General features: G+C 55.1%; 1 protein-coding gene across 2 annotated transcripts in view; it reads left to right on the top strand.

Annotated features, from left to right (window-relative positions):
* The window catches only part of Lmx1b (LIM homeobox transcription factor 1 beta), a 73,233-nt gene extending 60,155 nt beyond the window's left edge, over nt 1-13,078 (top strand). The window contains exons 3-8 of one of the 2 annotated variants that reach the window (XM_050161784.1): nt 8,567-8,799; nt 10,429-10,610; nt 10,771-10,848; nt 10,993-11,059; nt 12,477-12,641; nt 12,921-13,078. In XM_050161784.1, the coding sequence (XP_050017741.1) occupies nt 8,567-8,799; nt 10,429-10,610; nt 10,771-10,848; nt 10,993-11,059; nt 12,477-12,641; nt 12,921-13,078 (883 nt within the window). The remainder of the gene's footprint in view (nt 1-8,566; nt 8,800-10,428; nt 10,611-10,770; nt 10,849-10,992; nt 11,060-12,476; nt 12,642-12,920) is intronic. The other variant, XM_050161785.1, reaches the window with a different exon arrangement.
* Nucleotides 13,079-14,532: the final 1,454 nt, after the last annotated feature.

The following is a 14,532-nucleotide window of genomic DNA, read 5'->3' on the forward strand; positions in this document are numbered from 1 at the left end:
CCTGGGTCAGCTCCTGGGGCAGGCAGGGATGGGCAGCAGGAGGAAAGGAAGGAGCAGTCCAGGGCCTGGCACACAGCAGGTGCATAAACATGGTGAGTGACAGCAACCCTCTCTATGGAGTTTGGAGTAACATCAAGCCATTGATTTTCTCACCTCTACCTCCCACGTGACGGAATTGCAAACATGTGCTAACTCACCTGCCTTCATGTGGGGCTGGGATCAAACCCAAGCCTTCTACGCCAGGCAAACCCTCTCCCACCCAAGCTATACTATCTCTGCAGGCCTAGATCAGAACCCATACTCTTCAAACCAACAAAGCCTCAGCCTGGTGCCCTCACACACTTGGTTGCCTTAGCTGGCTTTTCTGTGGATTTTCTGCCTGGATCACCATCCTGGGAGCTGGACCACAGGGCTTCATGGGAAGGTGCTCAGAGGCGGGGTAGGAGCTCGCCCACTTCCCCTCTCCCCTGGACTTTGTCTCTTCCTGGTGGCAAGAGGGCTCTTGTCTATCACCCAGGCGTGTCAGAGTAGTGTCCCACCCCAGTCCAAAATAAGTTCCACTAAAGAGGGAACATGGCACAAGCACATTCTGTAGGACTGCATGGGTGTGCACATGTGTATATCTGTGTACGCCTGTGCTCGTGTCCATACCTGTGTGTATGTGTGTGTTCCCATCTAAGCTTCTTCAGAGCTTTAGGTGGCTGTGCTGCCCCTGGACATATCCTATCCAGATCTGAGGCCCCTTTCTACCCTCCCTGCTATGCCTCGGCTTCCCTTTCTTATGCCCCCCCCACTTGTTGAGAGGGTCAGACCCACCCTTCGTTTGGCATCCTCTCCTTAGGAAGACTTCTGGGGGAGGGGCTCCTTCAGGATGCTGACCAATGCTGACCTCACCTCGCCTAGGTCACTGGGCTGATGTTCCCAAGCCTGTTTCTGCTCCTCATCCATCAGAGCAACACAGTTGCCAAAGAAGGCCAGTTAAGATGCCAGCCCAGAGGGCCAAAAGGATGGCTTAGTGGGTTAAGGTGCTTGCCACCAAGACTGAAGATCTGAGTTCAGTTCCCAGAACCCACATGGTAGGAGGGGAGAACTGACACAGACAGCTGTGTACCCCCCCCCACTAAATAGATAAGTGAACAATATAAATGTTTAAAAAGACTTTTAAGAGCTAGTCTATTAGCTCAAAACCTTCCCAGGTCACGTGATCAGCCCTCCCCCAATTCTTCCTGCACTTGGGTCCCTTCCTTTCATTCACCTGCTCCAGCCACAGTGCCCTGTGTCCTGACACCGGTGTTCACCCCAACCCCAGGGTCCCCGCAGTGGGCACCCCTCTCCTAGATGTCCCAGCTGCCTCTGACTGCCCTCTCTAAAGCTGCAGCCCTCCAGACGCCTCCTTGCTCCTGTGTCATTTTGTTGTCTCCTTTGGTACATCGTGTGTGTGACAGCCTGTTTGCTCGGATAGACACCACACTATTCTAACCTATGGAATGTTCCCGCAACTGTGAGAATGGGGCCTGGAGGCCTGGGGTGGACGACTCGTCTGCTCCCAGCTCCATCCTCATTTAGTGCCTGGCATGGAGAAGGTGCCAGTGTCTGCGGGATCCCAGAATGTGTGCCTGTTGGTATGATGACAATACCTAAGGCTCCAAGCTGGGCTGGTCTCAGCCTGCCTGTCGCTTGTGACCTCCAGCTCTGGCTGGGGCATCCCCACTGTGGCCCTGAGGTGGATCAAAGGGCTAAGAGAAGCCTGGGGCAACCCTCATGCAGGCTGGGCAGGCGGCAGGTCAGCAAGGCCCTGCCAAGCCCTGGCAGGCCAGAAGGTACCACACCCGCAGCCAGTGAGCATGGCCAGCCACGCAGTACATTCCAGCCGCCTGATTGACACGCACTCCGGGCCTGCCTGAGGCTCCTGCCGCATCAAAGCAGATGTTTGCAGCTGGTTTGAGTTGAATTCCATCAACGGGCCCCTTTTTGTCTCCAAATAAAAAACAGCTAAGTCCGGAATGATAAGGATGCACAGACTCACAGGGAGATGTCAGTAAGTCCCCATGATGGGCTGGCCCCTGCAGTCCCTCCTACCTACTGTCCAGGGTCCTGTCCCCAGGCTCTGGAGGCCTGTCTCTCACCCCGTACCTATGCCACAGGGTGCCACAGCACACAACTGTAAGAACCCCATACCACAGGAAGCTCTTGCTATCTTCAGTCCCACCAGTGGAATCTGGAGATTGCCACCACCTGGGTGTGACCTAGAGAAGGGCTATCACAGTTGCTAGGTTGGCGCCAGGGCACCTCTGTATTCTAACAGGGAGTCAGCTGTCAGGGGAGCTAGTAGGACAGCTCTGGGATTCAGAGCCCCTCCTGCCATCCCCCAGAACCAGCTCCCTAAGCCTATGCATGCCCCCCACCAGGAAGCCCCCAGCTGTCCTCCACATTTGGTCATCCCACTTTCCTGTGGTGAGCACAGCCTGGCAGATCACCTGTCATGCTGTGGCCATCTCTGTGGGACCAGGCAGTCTGGCTCTGTGCCAGGCATCCTCAGAGCCAGCTTCCAGAGTGTGGCTGGATGAAGCAAGGAAGGTGCTGGAGTGGGCACAGCCAGCCACAAGCCATTAGCACCCATTCACGTGGTCTCTGTTGGGGGAGAAGAATCCAGCAGTAGAGGTCAGGCTCTCTGGGGCTTAGCTAGGAAGTATCAGCCTCAGCCACTGTGACGTTCTGACAGAAGTCTTGACAGAGACAGACAGACTCTTTTAAGTTGTGTGTTTCAGAGAGAACAAATCTGTGTCTTGTTACCTGATGATGTTCTTAGAGCCCCTTAAAGAAACATAATTTTCTTTCTCAGCCAACCTGGCCGCCATCACATTTTCCACATTTCCAAAGTGGTTCATTTGTTCAACAAAACACCAATAACCTCAGTGCTGGACCTGGAAAGGAGTTAGACCCAGGGTCCATTCCTAGCTCAGAGGGGACATTGGACACACAGAGAATGGCTGAGACTATGCATCAGGGAAGCCTTCACAGAGAAGGGATGCACAAAGGGGGGAGAGAGAAGGCAGACCTTGGAAGCAGATGGGAGTTATTGTGTTGGGGGTGGGGCAGGGGCAGATTGGAAAACATGGCAGCTTGAGGCTGGTGGCAGGCCAGGATGTGGCTTAGAGGGCCTGATTTCATCTTGGGCTTTACCTTGAGATTATTCCGTGCTCTCAAGTGTTATGAAGCAAACTCAAGTCTGATTTGACTCAGCGAAGGACTGTGTCAGCTCTCCATCACAGGCACAGAACCCCTGGGGCCATCATCTTCTAAGAAGAGAAGATTTGTTTTGGATCATGAATTTAGAGGCTTTGGTCCATGGTCATTTGACCTAGTGGCTTTGGGCCTCCAGCTGAATGGAGCATCACGGCAGTTTCCAGGACCCCTGTATCTCTTTCAAGGCCATACCCCAGGAACTACCTGCTAATAGTGCTACAGCTAACCTCATATGAGCTTTTGTGAGACATTTCCAAGCTACAGCGAGGAAGGAAAATACGTTTTTGACCGTCTTCAGCCTTGTTTCCTTATCAACTGAGAAGTGGCAGTGTCCTCTGGGGAGATGTAATGGTTAGAAGGCCCAGGAGGCTGAGACTCACCACTGAAACTGCCGAGTGAGGGCTGAAGGAGGTCCCACTGAGAGTCACGAGCACACACGGGATAAGTTATCCCCAGCACCCATAAACTGTGGGGTTCCCCAGTTGGACATGCTCTACAGTGAAGAGGAAAGGGAACTTCCATTCACCGAGAATGCTAAACTAGTGCTGGACTATTTTTTAAATTTATTTATTCTCATTTTATGTGCATTGGTGTTTTGCCATGGATGTCAGGTCCCCTGGAACTGGAGTTACAGACAGTTATGAGCTGCCTTGTGGGTGCTGGGAATTGAACCTGGTTCCTCTGGATAGCAGTCAGTGCTCTTAACCACTGAGCCATCTCTCCAGGCCCAGCACTGGGACCCTTGAAGACCTAATAGCAGCAATCACAGTTCCTATTTACCTATCTAGTCAGGAGCCTTGCCACCGCCCTTACCCCACCCCCACATCAGCAGCATCCATCTCTGTCCCCATTAAACATGTGGGGACACTGAGGCACAAGAGTATACACTTAAACAAGGTTCCAGGGCTTGAGAGTGGCAGAGTCAGGGTTCTGAGTGTGGTGTGTGCCACCTGGACTCTGGGTACTGGCTGAAGACATCTCAGAGAAGCCAGTGTTGTGTGCAGCTGAAGAACTGGGTTCCATGCACCGCACAACAGTCGCTGGCTAAGAAGTTAGTCTGCCAGATTTGCGATCTACATTCAAACCCTCCACAAAATACTGTGTTTTCAGGGTTTTTTTTTTTAAAGCCTCTTATGGGTTTAATAAATTGTGCTTTAGATAAACCAAACCAGTTGCTGATGGAGATGGGTCTTCATATCCTGGGACTCTTTCAAAGAGGGAAGTCCTCATAACATAATGTTTTACACAGCAATCAGTGAAAAAATGTGCATGTAGAGTAATGTTCTATTTGGTTTATATTTATTTTATTATTATTTTTAGAGTGGATCTCATGTATCCCGAACTGGCCTCAAAGTCACTATATAAAGTTAGGAATGGCTTTAAACTTACTGGCCCACCTCCTGAGTGTTGGGATTACATGTGTATGTCACTTTGTCTGGCTTTATGCAACACTGGGGATCAAACCCAGCTTCCTGCATGTTCAGCAAATATGCTGAGCTATATTCCCAGCCTTCAGTTTGGTTTGTAAAGAGTCCAGACCCTTCTTGGAGAGAAAGAATCATGAGGTGTAAAGTGGATTGGGCCTCCAGGAAACTCATAGCCTTGGGGCAGGTGCATAGGCCCAGGAACCAGAGACAAGGCTGTCTGGACTCACAGGGTCAGAGCAATGCTGGATGTGATCTTGGACAAGTGTCTGTCCCTGCCCTTCAGGTCTGTGAGGACCTAGAGAGATCATGCAGGTTGGCAGCCACCAAGCCTGCTTGGTGCTCAGATCTGCCCTGTCTTTGAGTCAGGAGAGCAGGAGGACCCATTGGGGCAGATGAAAGCAGGAGGTACTGGCCAGAGCCCTGGGGGTTCTGCAACGCATACTGGGACTTGTGCACACAGCCAGAAACCTGCTACCAGAAATCATGGCGACCCCAATAAGCATGGACCACAAGGCCCCCTGAACATGCCCGGTGCCAAGGGCCCACAGGCACCTAATCTTCCCAGTTGCTCTGCACCTAGCTAGGACAGCCTAGCTGACATGTTTGGGGCCGGGTTGAGACAGGGTTTCTCTGTGTTGCACTGGCTGTCCTAGAACTCACTCTGCAGGTCTCTAACTCAGAGATCTGCCTGTCTCTGCCTCCTGAGTGCTGGGATTAAAGGTGTGCACCACTACAGCTGCCTGGCTTGTTTTTTGTTTGTTTTCAAGGCACGGTCCCATGTAGCCCAGGCTAGCCCTGAACTCCACACAACTAGAGATGACCTGTGACTTACATTTATTTTGGTTGCTGTGTGTACTGGAGGTGGGGGCATATGTGGTAGAGTGTGCACACGGAGGTCTGCTCTTGCTTTCCTTCCACCTTTCTGTGTTGGAGGGGTTGAACTCTAAGTCCCACCCAGTGAACCTTCTCACTGGCCTCAACCTTGATCCTCCTGCCCCTCCATCCGCCAGTGCTGAGATTACAAGTGTTTACCACAAAGCCTGGTTTAACCCTGTGCCAGGGATGGAACCCAGGTCTTCATGCATGCTGGGCAAGCCCTCTGCCAGCTGAGCTACACCCCCAGCCCAAATGCTCCTATGGAGGAGATGGAGAACTGGAGTCTCAGAGGTTCAATGTCTTGCCCAAAGTCACATAGCAAGGTAGGGATGGGGCTCGGGTATAGAATGCACACCTAGGACATGCACAGCCCTGGGTTTGCACTTGAAGTTGTGGAGTCAAGGTGTGTGCCCCAGCCCTGTCTGCTTGTGGTTTTAGCTCCTGCCTGCTGTACTGAGAGGCAGGCTTCAGCGTTGAGCCCCTTAAACACAAAGCAAGCTGAAGCTGGGAGAGGGGAATTGCTCACGAGCTTCCCAGTGATGACAGTGTCCTGCCTGTGACTGGTCTGCGTCTCTGTGGCTCTTAGTGGGTTCCGGTTCCAGCCATGTGCCCATGGTGGAAGGACTGAGAGAGAGAAGGGATTTGGAGAGAGGAGGGAACCCCCATATACATACACATGTACCCGAGTGTAGCCCTCGCTCTATCCCTGCACGGTAGACAAAGCCAGCCCCGTAATTGGGAGTGAGTATTTCATACGTGCCCCCCGATGTTTTATTGGGCGGAGAGATGCTTGGAGACCGAAAGGATGGCACATTCCGTTTATAAAGTGCGTGCCGTTTGTTTTATTTCCCAGGCTCTTGCAATCTAGATAACAGATGATGCCCTGAGCGGCTGTGCGGCCTGGAAACGGCTGCTGGAGCCTTTGGAGGGGTATTAATAATAGATTGTGTTGATAAGCTTGGAGAAAGTCGCAATCCACCCCCTGCTGCCAAGGCATTAGTGTGGCTGTTGAATGTGGGAGCGCCAGCTTGGTGGCACAGTCACTAAATGCAGGTCACCCCCAGCACACACCCTGCTTGCTGCTTCTCTGCAGCCTCAAAAGATGTGTGCATTGGAGCCCACGAGATGTGCCTGGAACCTGGGTCTGCCAAGCTGGCCTGGACCTGGCTTGTACCCATCTGTTCAGATCCCTGCAGCCCGTGCTGAGCACCTTGGTCAGATGCAGAGCAACTGAGGGGCCGGGAAGGAGGCCGGGGCCCTGAACAAAACTACCCATTCTATCTGTGCCTTCCTTTCAAAGTACAGCTGAGCTGGCTCTAGAGGGTTCCCACTTGCCTCGAGCACCTGTTCTGACCCTCAGTTCCACACCCGGACTTTGCATATCCACACCACAAATGTACACAGAGCCCCCCTGAGAAACTGGAAAAAGCCACAACCTGCTTTGAGGTATCCCCACTCCACTAGAGTTGAACCCTCTCGAAGACATACACGATGGCTTCCTGCTGACTCAGATGCTCAGTGCTGTCAGATCCTCAGGATTGTCTTCTGCTGTCCCCATTTTGCAGCAGAGCAACCTCAGGCAGTCAGGAAGTTCAGAGGCAGGCAGGGGAGGCCGTGTGCCTTAGAATAGGGCAGCATCAGAGAAGTCTTCCCAGAAAAGGAGGCATTGGAGCTGGGTGTTGCAGGTTAAATAGGAGTCTGCCAGACAGAATAGAGGTGGGTATGAGGGTTGCCCCCAGGCTGAGTGCTCTGGCCAGTGCCAGGGAAGCAACAGAACAGGAGGAATCTCTGTCCACTGCCCCATAGCATTTTGTCGTGGGCGGTGCTGATGGCAGCCCCGGGAAGGGAGGCAGGGCTGGAGCCTGGTGTTTACGGCTGTCCCTGCTCCAGAACCGATTAGCAGAGAATTGCAGCTGTAATCTGTGCCCGTGATGGCGGGCCATAAAGAGGGATGGGACGTGCGGTGCTCCCAAGGTGGCGCCCGCAGACGTGGCCCGGGGATGCGGGGAATGAAAAATGGTTTTAATTCCCTCCCAGCAGCAATAATTTGATTCTTCATAAATTTTTCCATCAAAGTGTTGTTGAGGCTGGGTTCCCACAGAGCAGGCACGTGACAGGGGAGAGTGTGGGAGGAGTGGTCAGCAGAGCAGCAGGACCCTCCAGCCCAAACCAGGCAGGACCATGGAGACCCATCTGGGTGGGCGGGCCCTTGGATGGATGGGCAACAGAGCCCACCGGGACCAACGCCTGCATCAGCCCACACTGGGAGCTGTTTGTCACATCACATGCAATCCGAGCAAGAGGAACTCCAGTCTGCTGTTCCTTTTCCTCATCCCTAAAATGGGGCCGGGTCTCTCTGGTTTCAAGGGCCATCGCGATCAGGTGACATGCATGTGCAACATGCTGAGTACGGCCGCTAGCCCTGCTTCGGCAAACTGTGCCCATGCTGAAATGAAGGGACGAGAAGGTGGCACCAAGCCAAGGGGCAGGGACAGAACATGCCCAGTGGCTGCTGCGAGTGTACTCTGGAGACCCCATGGCTGTCCTGAGGGATTACAGCCAGGGAGCCAAGGGTGGTGAGGTGGGTGTTCTTCTAAGGGCACGAGGGAGCTATGGAAGACTGGGTCAGGAAAGAATGAGCTTTGGAATGCGTTCCAAAGAGCCTCTTGGGTCCTGTGTTGGGCACAGACGAGGGAAGGTGAAAGCTTTGAGGATTGGGAGCCCAGGGTGCAGAGAAGGGTCCAGACTGGAGGGCAGGGCAAAATGGAATTATTTGACTATGGGAGTGAAGGAGGCTAGTGGTCAGGGGGTGAGGCGGACCCTGAACACTGCCCTCTAGTGGCCTTCATGACTGAGCGGGAAGACTCAGAAGCAGAGCTGACCGGTCCCCGTGGTTCAGAAGAGGAGGGTGTGTCCCCGCTCCCTTCCTCACCCCCATCTGCCTGAGTGGCAGAGAGAGATGCCCTGGGCTAGGCAGACTCTCTCAGCCCAGCCTGTGCCTCCTCCATGCCCTGCAGGCTCTTCGCGGCGAAATGCAGCGGCTGCATGGAGAAGATCGCACCTACTGAATTCGTGATGCGGGCACTCGAGTGCGTGTACCACCTGGGCTGCTTCTGCTGCTGTGTGTGCGAGAGGCAGCTGCGCAAGGGTGATGAATTCGTGCTCAAGGAGGGCCAGCTGCTGTGCAAGGGTGACTATGAGAAGGAGAAGGATCTTCTCAGCTCCGTGAGCCCTGATGAGTCAGACTCTGGTGAGCCTGGGCTGGGGCAGCTGCAGAACATGGCTCAGTGGGATGCTGGAGAGGGGCTTCTGAGCTCCACAGACCTGCACCCCCACACATGTCCAGCCAGCACTGAGGTGCCACATCCATCCCTGCATGCCACCCTAGTACTTATCTGGATGCCAACTCCAGGGTACACACACCTGTATGCCTATCTGACCACGCATGTACCCAGTGCCGTAGAGACACCATCCCATGTGCCCATATGTTGGGACATGTGCTCACACACCCAAGTATGCAAAGCTTCACCCTAGGCACACACACACACACACATGCATGTACATGTTTCATATCTCTGAAGCTAACCAGCAACTCAGGCTGCACATACATGTTTATATAAACATTCACATGCGCTGTGTGTGCAGACATTTGCTCTCTGGCAAGGGCTGAAATCCAGCTGGCACCCTGTCACTCCTGATAACTGGCCTGTCTTTGAGGCACCCTAAACCCACAGGGATAGCTTCTGCCCATGTGGAGAGTATCTGCCCTTGCCAGGGTCCCAATGTTTGGGCCTCAGTGTGGCAGAGTCCTCATGTATCTGCTGCTGGCCATCCCTGGACAAGACACTGTGGCAGCATCCCTGTGGCCACCTGCACTCCCACGGAAGGGAAGGGCACTGGGCCAGCTTATAGATGTGCTAGAAAGGATTGTAGTGCTCCGTGGGGCTCACCTCCAAAGAAGGTGGAACTAGGGAGGGAATAAGTTCCAGTGAGGAGTATTGGAAGCTGATGGTTGTTAGGAAGTTCGGCCATGTACCTGACTCTCTAAGGCCCCAAACTCTGGGGTCATGGAAGCGGTATGTGTGTTGCTGGGTGTACATATATGTTTTTTCATGCCACATGTGTCTTGGCATGTATGTGTCCCTGCCTATGGGTACAGGCCTCTGTGGCCCCATGATTATAAATGTCTCTAAGCAGCACATATGTGGGTCTCTGTGTCAATATGCAGGTGTGTGTAACCACCAGCGAGCACACTGTACATGTGTGTACATGTTTGCACATCGTGGTTCTAAGTCCTCCTGTGAGGATGCCTGGCCCCTGTGTCTTTGTCAGTTGTTAGTCCCTGAAAGTCTCGAGAAAGAAGGCTCCTGATATCCTTCTATTTTCACCCTGGTCCCCAGCTGACACATGAACCTCAGAGGCCAACAGAAGGTGGGTTTCAAATATGATGAGTTGGGGAAGCCAGGGCCAGTCTGAGCCATAGTTGCAACATGCCTGTACAGGAGGCTACTGGCCTTCAGAGACATGTAGGAGCAGATCTGCCCTTGTGTGTGAACACCAGCATTCTGCACACACTCTAGTGTGTCTTCCTGAGGCACCTGGGTCCTGGTCCCCACAGGGGCCTGATTCACTGTCTCCCTGAGCCCATGGGCACCTGCGCTTTGGACACCATAGGAAAACCTGCAGTCAGCAGTTAGACCAGGCTGAGCCCAGAATGAGGGAGTGAGGAGTATGTATTAGGGTTATGGGACGTGCAGGGAGCAGAAGATGAAGGTCCAGCAAAGACGGACAACTTTATCCTGGGGTCATTAAGTGGTGAAGGAATTCTCACCTAAAGGTTCAAAGCACGGACTGACGGGTTGGATTCTGTATTCCACAGTGAAGAGCGAGGACGAAGATGGAGACATGAAGCCGGCAAAGGGGCAGGGCAGCCAGAGTAAGGGCAGTGGAGACGACGGGAAGGACCCCAGAAGACCCAAACGGCCCCGGACCATCCTCACTACGCAGCAGCGGAGAGCCTTCAAGGCTTCTTTTGAGGTCTCCTCCAAGCCCTGTCGGAAGGTGAGGAGTTCTGAAGCCCACATCTCTCTTTTGCTTATTGTGGGTCCAGCTCCTCCACCCCGACCCACTGCTATCGCTGGGGACAGGAGTGTCCCTCCATCCCTCCACCTCCCAGCTGCCATCGACACCGACCTGACCTGTCTCCCTCTCTCTGGGTCAGGTCCGAGAGACGCTGGCAGCAGAGACAGGCCTCAGCGTGCGTGTGGTCCAGGTCTGGTTTCAGAACCAAAGAGCAAAGGTGAGAGGTCCCTGCTACTCCAGTGCTCTAGGGCACACCAGGGAATGGGGATGGGCAGGAAGAGTCCTGTCCGAGGTGAGGGACATAAAGGAAGTCTGGCATGCAGACTGAGACTGAGGAGGTGCCCGGCTTGTCTCCCTGCAGATGAAGAAGCTGGCCCGGCGGCACCAGCAACAGCAGGAACAGCAGAACTCCCAGCGGCTGGGCCAAGGTGAGCCCCAGGGACATGGGGAGCAGAGGTGGCAATGGAAGGGTTGTCAGGGCATCTACTGTGCAAGCCTCTTGTGCTCAGCATGGCGAGGCTCTTTCCCCATATCCGACCCACCCAGGCAGATAGCGCTCATCCCTCCACACTTACCGACTCCCTCCAGGCCGGGACTGACAGGATACCTCATGAGGAAACTCTGGGGCTATCCGGGGACCTTCTGGGATCACAAGGGACAAAGCTGCCTGTAAACAGGGCTCCAACCTGCACTGTTAGCAGTGACATGCTTGCTACTCACTCATTCTGTGAGAGCGTCCCCAGAAAATCGGGGGGCGGGTATGGGGAAGCCCGTGGTGAGTTGCCACTAGCAGTAAAGAGCCAGTCCATAGAGCAGAAAGTGGGTCACTCAGAAGTCTGTTTCGTACCAACGGCTTGAGCCAGGGATGGTCTCCATGGCTACACAGAGACATGGAGACTTTGACGTTATGGAGGGAGGGAAGGAGGTGCAGAGAGCTCCAGAGACCACCACTGTGGTGGAGCAGACAAGGGAGCAGGTGGCCCTAGGAAGATGCTAGGCACCCTCAGACAGGCCAGACCCTAGCCTGGGCTTGGGGACCTACCAACAAGGTTCCAAAACCTCACATCCCTTGTTTCCCCTAGAGGCCCCTAAGGCCAGTCTTCTGCCTCCAGCCGCCAGGATCCCCGTCCTTGTTCTTGAAGAACAGCGTCCCTTGTTCTCCAGTGTCCCCTACTCCCTCCTAGATGCCACCAGAATCCTCCCCACTCTCTCTCCAGAGTCCATTTGGTTCTACCTCCCTGCCCGTGTCCCCTCTGATCCCCGCCTTTCCCTCTGTTCTGTCACCATCTGGGGAGTGGTTGCCGCCCACCCATTTTCCCCCTCTGAGTATTGTTTACAGGGCCCCCGGGACCTCCCCCACTTCCTGTTCCCCTGAACAGACCCAGCCCCCCAACATTTCTCCACAGCACCTTCCTTGCTTCAGACAGCCCCAAAGGGAAGCCTGCTGCATCCCGTCCTAAAGCAGCCTGTCCAACCATCTTTCCAGTCCCACTGGGGAGACCATCCCCTCCCCAGCCTGCCATATCCCTTCCTAGTGATTCTTTAGGTTCTTCTGGGGTGAGGACTTTTCCCAAGAAGCCTTCCTGGGCTTGAGTTCTATCTTAGTGCCCCTGCACGGTGAACCATGGGACATGGCTACTGCCAGCGTAGCCTGCCACCTCTCCAGTCCGTGCTCTTGTAGCTGGAGGAAGACAGAACCATGGAAAGTCTTTCGGGGGAGGGACTCAGAGAGGGAAGGTAGAAGGTGCATCTAGAATGGGAGTCCCGGGGCCGTGGGGAGCCTCTGAAGGGACTACCAGGACAGGGCAGGCAGGACCAGCTGGTGACGGCATTCATTGTGCTCAGAGGTCCTGTCAAGTCGCATGGAGGGCATGATGGCCTCCTACACGCCGCTGGCGCCCCCGCAGCAACAGATCGTGGCCATGGAACAGAGCCCCTACGGAAGCAGCGACCCCTTCCAGCAGGGCCTCACGCCGCCCCAAATGCCAGGTGACCACATGAACCCCTATGGTAAGCTGCCCCACCCGCATCCGCCCCGGCTTGCTCTCTGTCCTTGCCTAGCCGGGCAGACAGAGTCTATAGCTGACAGTTCTTGCTGCCCACAGCTGAGGGCTCAGGGCCCAGGGCAGTCCCACCAACATTGCCAGCATGCCTGCCCCGGATGGGAAGGGCCTTGCCCCAGCCCGCTGGCCTACCCATAACCCCTGGCCATGGAGCCTGCGGGGCTGCCAGGAACCCCTGGTGCCGTGGCCCACACCCAGGTCCTGACGTCTCTTCTGCACCCCACAGGGAACGACTCCATCTTCCACGATATCGATAGCGATACCTCCCTCACCAGCCTCAGCGACTGCTTCCTCGGTTCCTCTGACGTGGGCTCCCTGCAGGCCCGTGTGGGGAACCCCATCGACCGGCTCTATTCCATGCAGAGCTCCTACTTTGCCTCCTGAGAGCCAGCTGGGCCGCATGGACGCTTGGGCCTGGGCCTAGGGTGGGACCACAGGCCTCTGCAGCCAGCTGGCCCCCCAGCCCGCCACCCGCTCAGACTCTACAGACAGCCATACGGTGCCCTCCCCTCGGCCAGCCGGACCTGGCTCAAGTGCCCACTGGGCACAGCCAGACAGGCAGATGGGTGCAGCCTGGGCATGGACTGTGTCCTGCCCACGGAGACCTTGTGACCCCTGGGGACCCAGAGCTCTTGGACAGCCACTCACCTCCCAGCCCTTTGACTCCATCACCTCCTTTTCCCGCCCTGCCTCTTTTTTTTGGGGGGGGGAAACTTTTATTTGTTCTATTTTTTTTAACATTCTGTTTCCAGCCAACCTCTATTGTCCCTGCAAGGCCAGCCCTGGGACAGTGCCTGGTACCCGAGAAACAGATATACGGGTGTCCTGCGCAGGTGACCATTTGCGCTTCTGGTCAGCGCAGGGGATGGTTTCTGGGTCCTGGGAGGCCCAGGGTCACTGTCCCCGGCCCTAGGCTGGGGCAGAGGAGAGGAAGAACCAAGCAGGGGCAACAGGTTCTTTGGCCCTGGTTGAACTAGGAGTCACAAGCAAGCAGACTGATGTGGACAGAGATGCACATGTCTAGGCACACACATCTGTAGGCACACCTGTGAACATATGCGTATACACCTGGGTACGGACACACGCATAGAAGAGGTGACTCCCACTCTGCAGCCTGGGGGCAGTGAGGTCAGTGGACAGGGCCGCCTCTGAGAGCAACTGGAGAGAAAGAAGGAGGAGGCTTTGTGTGTGAGCAGGTGGGCCTGGTGCATCCCAGGCTCTGTATGGATCAGGAATTCCAGGATAGAAGGGCATCACAGAGTCCCAGGCCAGAGATGGACCCCACAGAATCAGGCAGAAGCAGGCCACAGCAGAGGATTCAGATGCCAAGGACCTCAGGAGTCTAACCCGCATTGACCCTGGGCCCTTGTCCTTTGATGGGACCAGCTTCCCGTCTGTGGCCCCTCCTGACCCTTAGTCTCCTCTTCTTAGCTGAGGCTGGATGCTGGCAGGGCTCCTGCCTCCTGTGCAGATGTGGGACTGTGTGACCCAGCTTCCCTCCTGACGTAAGCCGGCTCACACCGACCGGGCCCGTCTCCTCCCCACTCCTGCACCTCTGCTAAGATCTGAGATCCAGCAGGTGGTTTGGAAGTCCACCCTTGCTCTGTAATGAGTCTTTGGGCCTCACACAGGCACTGACAAGCCACAACCCCTCAATACGTTGTGACACTGATTGCTCAGAGCCCATAAAGACCATGAACTGTACCTAGTTGCCTTTCCTTCCATTGGCTCAGCAAGCTTGGGGTGTTATTCTGAGCCGGGTGAGAGGTCAGCCCTGAGGGGCTCCCCGCAGTGCCCCTGCATGGTATGTAGCCCACCAGCGCTTTAGCCGCTGTGTC

The sequence above is a fragment of the Alexandromys fortis genome, unplaced genomic scaffold, assembly GCF_014885135.2.
Source record: "Alexandromys fortis isolate MF-2015 unplaced genomic scaffold, M_Fortis_MF-2015_v1.1 scaffold_74, whole genome shotgun sequence".
NCBI classification, from domain to species: domain Eukaryota; kingdom Metazoa; phylum Chordata; class Mammalia; order Rodentia; family Cricetidae; genus Alexandromys; species Alexandromys fortis.